Consider the following 7500-nt stretch of genomic DNA (forward strand, 5'->3'; position numbering starts at 1 on the left):
AAATGTATATTCTTTTCCTTCGTTTTGCAGGAACATCGCAACGACTGGGGGATTTCCATTGGTATCGTTTGGACCAAAACGGTTTTTGGTCTCACAAGCCCGGCTCGACGTTTGTCACGGCAGAAGACAACGCTGGGGCGCTGATAACCGATCCCCGGAGAGCCAACATGGGCCATTACCGTTTTGTTTCTTTTATGTATAGTGATCGTACTGCTGTTAATATAGCGGGTACTTTAAACTGTCTTTATTAAAGTCTGAAAAAAGATGTAGTACAGAAATATTTCAGAATGAAAGCTTTTCTGGTTCACATCTGTAATGGCTCCCTGGTGTGAGAATCAAATAAAAGGTGACCAAAGCAGTTTGTTTGTGTTCCATGTTAGAAGTGGAGCCCATAAGTTGGAGCGTCCGTGTCTTATAGGGTCCTCCCATTTTTTATCCGCACCCCCGATTTTTGCAATAGGGGCTTCGGATTTTTTCTTCAAAGAAGCCGACAAAAAACTGACCCCTGGGACATTTTTCCCAAAGGTGCCGACAAAATATCAACCCTTCGGATTTCAGTTTTCAAAGAGTGCCGACAAAAAATCGAGGGTACGGATCTCAGCCATCCTTAGGGGGGGTACGGGTAAAAATGAAACGACCCATAGACGGGGCCACCAGCAGGGGAGTAGACCAGGTTATTCTCGGTTTTTGAAATTCCCGCGAAAAGTGATTACCATAGCACTCTTCCCTGTGCGAAAAATACATGGCATAAATAATGAGCACTCAATCGCTGTCATGCTAAGCTATTCGCATGGGTGAATGTGCCTGCCTATGCCTTATAGCGTGTGAAATGTGTTTCCAAAATTAGCTAGTCTACTCCCGTGTTGGCGTACGAACCCAATGGTGGAGATGGACAAACCTGGTCATGGGCTCCTGGTTAGGATTATCATATAGTGCGAGCAGCCTACAATCTTGGTCGAAATAAAATGAAAAAGAAACCCCCACTTCCCCCGGTTGAAAACCGGATTGAAAACTGGATTGAAAACTTGTGGTGACAGCCTGAACAGCTGCTGCGCCTCGTTCATGGAGTTACACTGGTCCGCCTGTCCCCGTTTTAAATATCGCTTAAAGATTTTAACGTTTTGGAACTGTATACAGACATTGACTCTTTTTGTTTCATGTATACGCTTATGTCTTGAATTTAGGTTGACTTTTTAATAGTTAGTATTGTAAACCGATATGGAGAATCGTTTTCTGTATATACTGCTGTATAAATAAAGTTATTATTATTATTATTATTATTGTGTGTTCGGGTTCGGTGTACTACTATAGAGTACGCACTGAAGACGATTGAAGTGCCTCACACATCTTCTTTATTAGTCTGTGAGATCAATGCTATTTACTGGGTTGCCAGTATGGCAATCCCAGTCGGAAAGTGGGTGGGATCTGTTCGTTTTATTTATTTAGTTTACTTACTGATTTTTTTTCCGTGTCGGTAAAAGTCTTGCCTGTCACTCCCCTGGTAAGTGGTGTCTTTGTGCATAGAGCCTTCTGCGCGTATTTTCTTAGATCGAGAGGGTAGTGGAAATGCGTAGATTTCTCTAGTGGACACAGAATTATTAACTTAACCTGCAATGGCGTCGAAAGTCATGTAACGCGAATAGCGTTTTAGTGGATCCTTAAACAAAATTTACCCTTATGGAGCTCAATAATGGAGGGTCAGTTGGATAAACTAGGCAGGCGGTGAAAAACAAACGCCTGGAATCTTAAAAGCGACGAGTAATGGACTTCGACAACAATCTATTTCGATTTCGAGCCGAAATCAAAGTGACCTGTATTTCTAATATTTTACCAAGTGTGCTGTTATGTAGAACACTGAAACCAAATGGAAAATTCTCAGGTAACTTATGGGTTCAACAAAGACAGAGAACGAATGGAACACCGTAAGTGGATCTGTGATCAACTCTGCACAGTCTTCAGTTACTGTAAAAAAATAATTGGAAATGTGGCAGCCAAGAATTCTTTTAAAGAAAGCTTGTCATCTATTTTGTGCTTCATTATTCGAGGAAAAGGTTCTTCATGGAAACGGTTTGATCCTGAAATTTAGTTTGTTGTAATATTGCGCATATTTGACACGATTGAATTTTTCCTCTTCACGCACGTAATGAAGTAGGAACGGGTTTTTGCCTCTAATAGCAAATATATTGTTTGTTTCAAAAAATTGTTCGCTGGAAAAGGTCGCCTTTATGAATTCATCATGTTGTATGATATGCGAGCTTAACTGGATAGTTTTTATGGCAATAGTAAAGCATTTTTGTGTCAAAATGAGGTTAGCATCTTTCTATTGTGTTACCTTAATTAAATATAAATATACATTCCGCCTCGTGAGTTTGTTATTCTCGTTAACCAGCAATGGCGTCAAAAGTCATTGCAACGCGAATGGCGTTTTAGTCAACAAAATATGCTCTCATGGAGCTCAAGAAGGGAACGTCAATTGGATGAACAAGACAGGCGATGATGATCTGGGGCCGGTTCCTGAAAGGTGTAATAACCCTATTCCAGGGATAAATGTGCCAGAAATAAGGCACATTTATCCCTGGAATAGAGTTATTATACCTTTCAGGAACCCGGCCCAGAACGCCGGCGACTTTGAAACGATCCAGATGTAACATGTTTTTCGGATGACGGGTGAAGAATGCCTAAGAATACCTTTAGTTCAAAAAAGGAAAAAATGTAAAACTAGTGTTTTTTTGGCGCTGTTTATATTAACGAAAACGTTGCAAAGTAAGAATTGCAACATTCGAGCGGGTATGTCTTCAGATTTAATTAGGTTAAAACACAAACACGCAAAGAGGAATTTGTGTATTTGACCCTTCAGATCCCCCCAGATTTCACCAGATGGCACCTCTGCGCATCCAAATTTCAAAAATTTTCTGGGGGGGAATGCCCCCAGACCCCACTAAAGTGCCTTCGCCACCCTGACCGCCTCCATCTTCAGAATGACCTGCTCCTACAAATCTTTTTGAGAAGGCTGAGACTGCACTGTTGTTTGTGTGGAAGCAAACAAGGATAAGGAGCAAAAGGGAGGAAATTTAGAGTTCAGTGTCATGTGATGGTTGTCGTCATGTTCTTACGGTCCAGTTTCGAGTTCAATAAGTGCGTGGTAAAGTTTTGGACAGCTGGAAAATAAAGAGGGAATGCTAAATTTGCAATTTGCGCCTGTATATGCTTCCAGTCCGCTGGGGGTAAGTTGATCATTGTAAAGCGCCTTTGAGACGTTTGTGATAAAGGCGCTATATAAATGCACCACTTTACTTTTTACTTTTTTTTTAAATGAGAAGTAATAAAGAAAGTAAAATGTGTTTTGTGTTTTATTCGTCTAATTCACTCCTTTCAAAGTTACATTTATGAAGTTCAATGTTTTCATACAGGGAAATGTAATTGCATACTTTAAATTTGTTTTAACCACTAGTGGTTGTAGATAATTGATATAACTACTGTATTAATTCATTCATCAACCCCAGCTTCCTACCTACCGTGCTTTCAGACACTTGAACTTTACCGACATTTGCACTCATGTGACGTGAATAGTACGTTTTTGTTGGCTGTCACTGTTATGAACTATAAATGATTTTTACAAGTTTAAATATTAACATACCTTTGTCATGCAAAAATTGTTAATATTATTTGTTGTGGATATCGCCAATAAAAATCAAATCGATATGACTTATTGTTTAAGTCCGTAATTACTCTAAGATCAAAATATATACGGGTCGAGTGATTGCCAACATTTTCATTAAATCACTACATCATGTTAAATGCGCAAAAGTAGCACAGTGACGGCCAATTTTTCGGTTTTTTCTAAAGTATTGTCTCGTAGAATACCTCAATATCAGTGGGAGTAAACTTATTGCTATCTCCTCCTGCATAAAATGTACAGGGCGACGGAGGATCTAAAGAATACCCTGGGGGAAGGGGGTAAGTCTTGCCACAATTTGTGTGCGAATTTCGGTTGCTGTCAGCGTTGTTTGATATATGGATGTCATATCCGTCGCCAAAAGTTGGTCCGTAACTGGAAAGTCTGTATATAGCCTTATTCTGCTTTCTTGACTTGACCTCCCGTTTAACAGGAGCGTAGCCATTGATGCTGTTATGCAGTGAGTAGATAAAGGACTTTTTGGATAAAGCAAAACCATTAGAACCTAAAAGAAAATATACTATAATGATATGCGCAAACAAATATATTATTGAATTTATAAAAAAAAAGTCCTTATAAATTATCATCATCATCATCATCATCATTATTATTATTATTATTATTATTATTATTATTATTATTATTATGTTGTTATCTGACTACCCTAGCTACCTACTTACCGAGGCCAGAAACAGCGCAGCTGTGAACATGTGATTTCTTTTTACCCTCATCGCAACTACGCAAGGATTATTATATTATTAAAAAAGATAATTAATTAAAAAAAGAAACAGGCAAATCCTACCAAGCAGGCCAGGGCTAACAAAATGATTATGAGAGCCAGTCACAGCACTAGGTAACAATATTTAAGGAAAATCTTCCCACATTAATTGACTTTGTTTTCATTTTTCGCCTGAAGTTAGGTCATAAATTGCTTATTCCAAATATGAAAAAAATTGGGTGGTCACCGCCTTTGTTTCGGAGAAAAAGGCAAGGGCAAATTGCCCTAATTTCGATAGATGCGTCAACATAGGGTACGTTCGATTCTGACCGTATTCCAGAATAGGAATACATGGAATGTAAGTTCGAAATCCTTCGTTTTTACGGAGATTCACATTAGAATTGTCAAACATCTGCTGAAATGCTATTTTAAACATATTTTTATTATCCTCGCTGCTTTGAAACGCGCCAAACATACCGTTTTAATCATCACTCCAGGTATTCTTATTCCGGAATAGGGTCAATCGAACTCGCCCATAAGGAGTTGTAGCCTCATCTACTCATCCGTCGAAAGTCATAACAATAATATGTTGGAGTGAAGGTTTCCGTGCATAGAAATATAGGAGTGGGTTTTTTAAAACAATTGTATGCCACTGGGGGTGTTGTAAACAGTAGAGTTAATCCTCAACGAACATTTTCGCAAACGCTACCCATTATAACCGCTTCCGGAATTCAGGACACAAGGATAGAAAAATGTAAAAAAAGATAACTTGTTACATTGCTACATTTCATTTTATCATATTTTGTAGAATGTGAGAAGAGTAAGTGATTCATGTCTCAAAAATTAGGGGTCACCGATGACCTAAAGGAGTAACATCGATGTGATGTTGCTAAGCTCTTGGGGAATTTCGTCTGTCACGTTTTTGCGTGACTTGTCGGGGAAGGACTGGAACCCAAGCCAGGATCGATCGATGAAAGGTATTTGTATAAAAAAACAACTTTTTGGAACATGGCAACGAAGTTTCAAGCAGGCGTTCTCTATTTGGTTCGTGTCTTGTATGATATATGTCCATTGCCGTCATGCTCATCTTCTGTAGTGTGGTTTTTTTGTGAAATATAATATCGGGTTGTTTCCTCGTAGGTCCTCACTATTCAAGTGGGCGAGGAAGACAATACAATTAGCTTTATTTTCATGCAATTAAGGGAAAAGAACTTCAAAAACATGCATTCATTTTGAGCTAAGAAGTTCTTAGTGTAATAAAGTCATTTGCAAAAACCCAACCCCGTTAAATTTACGCAAAGTCGCTGACTAAAACCAACCTTCCTCGAGTTTTCAAAACTTTCAGCCATCACTCGTTTAGCTACCTTTTCCAGACCTTTTCCAGCCTCCCGCCCCTTTCTCTTTAACGTTTTATGATGAATTGGAAATAAATGTGCCATTCTTTTGCCGGCCTGGAAATTTTCCCCTGGCGTTTTTGTCGCCATAAGACATTAAGTAATCACTCTTATTCTTCGGCAATATAAACTACTCAGCCGCTCCTTTAGGTCTAAAGTAGTTTATGAGGCTAGCTGCTGGAATTGTGATGATTACTATATCGGGAAAACAAAACGTCGATTACAAGACAGGAAAACGGAACATTTCAGGGCGCTGACCAGTAACAGCCATTCTTCTGCTAATGCTGATCATATGACCCAAACAGGACACAAGATTAAATGGGATCACTTTGATATTTTAGCCACTGGACAGTCTGATATACATTGTAAAATTAAGAAAACCTTGTTGATTCGCGATTTAAAACCAGCGCTTCGTGAAAATGCTGGCAGTGAGGAAACCTCTTCTCTACTAGCCGTTATATCTTTTCAAGCAGATTTAACTAGGTCTGTTTATTTTCATTTATTTTTTCATTGTCATTACTTTCCTTATTTGGTATTAGAGCGGTCTCAATTGAGTGTAGAAAGTAATTAGCGAATTTCTTTGGTTTTGCATTACTTCACTCTGCGATTGGTTCAAAGTTCTCGCGCCATTTTTTCAACTAATCGGAAGTGAAACCAAAACCAATCATGGCTCGCGTCTGCACATTTTCCCGCACTTTGAGTCGGCTACGTGTAATTACTTCGAGTTTTGATTGGTTTACTGGATTGTCACCGTCCTTTTTGATTGGCCAAAGTAATTACTTTGGTTTTGGTTTTACGACACTAATTTGAAAACCGCTCTATCTTATTTGGCCGCCATTATGAAAGAGGCCTATAGAGCACTGCAGCGGTATCACAGACGGTCAGGGTTGGAATCCCGTTCAAGCCACCTGAGTTTTTCATGCATGAACTGCCGGCCATGAAACCATGGTACTGCGGTAAGCTAGTCAATCACGCCCGGTTCCAGTATCCCCACCTTTTGCCATAAGAAATCTTAAGACATCTGCAAAAAGCCATTCCATGAAAAACCCTTAATCGATGTGTGGAGACGTGGCAACGACGAAACAAGTATAAATTAGTTGACTAAAAAGGCGATTATTGATCATCTACAGGGATTGCGAATCCCGACGGGGACATGACAATAACCAACAGAAAAGACGTTCAGGGACTATTATGGTCTGCTAATCAGTAACAAAGTGCAATCTTCCCATACCATGCAGTGAATTTTACTTGACACTGGATAATTAATCTGAAGAAGATTATGCTTTCTCACTTTATGCTTTTTCACTGGAATCAAACGTAAAGCCCTTTCGCTACAAAGTACTCTATAGTCGCACACAATTGTATGCAGTTCTATAAAACAATGGGTAAAGCCTTAATTTGCGTGATTGCCAACGAGACATCATTCTTTCTTCTCTATTTTTGCCCTCATGTTAAGTTCTTTTACTCTGATTTTGAATCAAATCCGTTTTGCTTCCAGTAGTGGCTACAAGATACGACTCAGTAACTCTTCAAGATTTTGTGGTACGAAAGTTCTTCGCAATGCCCTTTTACATCCTCCTTATTTATTTTATTATGATTTGAAAATTGCACTTTTGGGACTGCAGAAGAGTTAAATTAACTCAACTTATACAAAGATTTGAGGTCAAAAATGAATCAGAACGACACATTTATTTAAAGAGTAGAAACAGTGG

General features: G+C 39.0%; 2 protein-coding genes across 2 annotated transcripts in view; one reads left to right on the forward strand and one right to left on the reverse strand.

Annotated features, from left to right (window-relative positions):
- LOC138032158 (uncharacterized) overlaps positions 1-334 on the forward strand; it is a 7959-nt gene extending 7625 nt beyond the window's left edge. Inside the window, exon 3 of the mRNA XM_068879763.1 lies at positions 31-334. Coding sequence (XP_068735864.1) covers positions 31-251 — 221 coding nt within the window. The 3' untranslated portion in view covers positions 252-334. The remainder of the gene's footprint in view (positions 1-30) is intronic.
- A 2998-nt stretch (positions 335-3332) lies between these two features.
- LOC138032161 (uncharacterized) overlaps positions 3333-7500 on the reverse strand; it is a 22230-nt gene continuing 18062 nt past the window's right edge. Inside the window, exon 3 of the mRNA XM_068879766.1 lies at positions 3333-4181. Coding sequence (XP_068735867.1) covers positions 3841-4181 — 341 coding nt within the window. The 3' untranslated portion in view covers positions 3333-3840. The remainder of the gene's footprint in view (positions 4182-7500) is intronic.

Source organism: Montipora capricornis, chromosome 14 (assembly GCF_036669925.1).
Source record: "Montipora capricornis isolate CH-2021 chromosome 14, ASM3666992v2, whole genome shotgun sequence".
In the NCBI taxonomy this organism is placed as follows: domain Eukaryota; kingdom Metazoa; phylum Cnidaria; class Anthozoa; order Scleractinia; family Acroporidae; genus Montipora; species Montipora capricornis.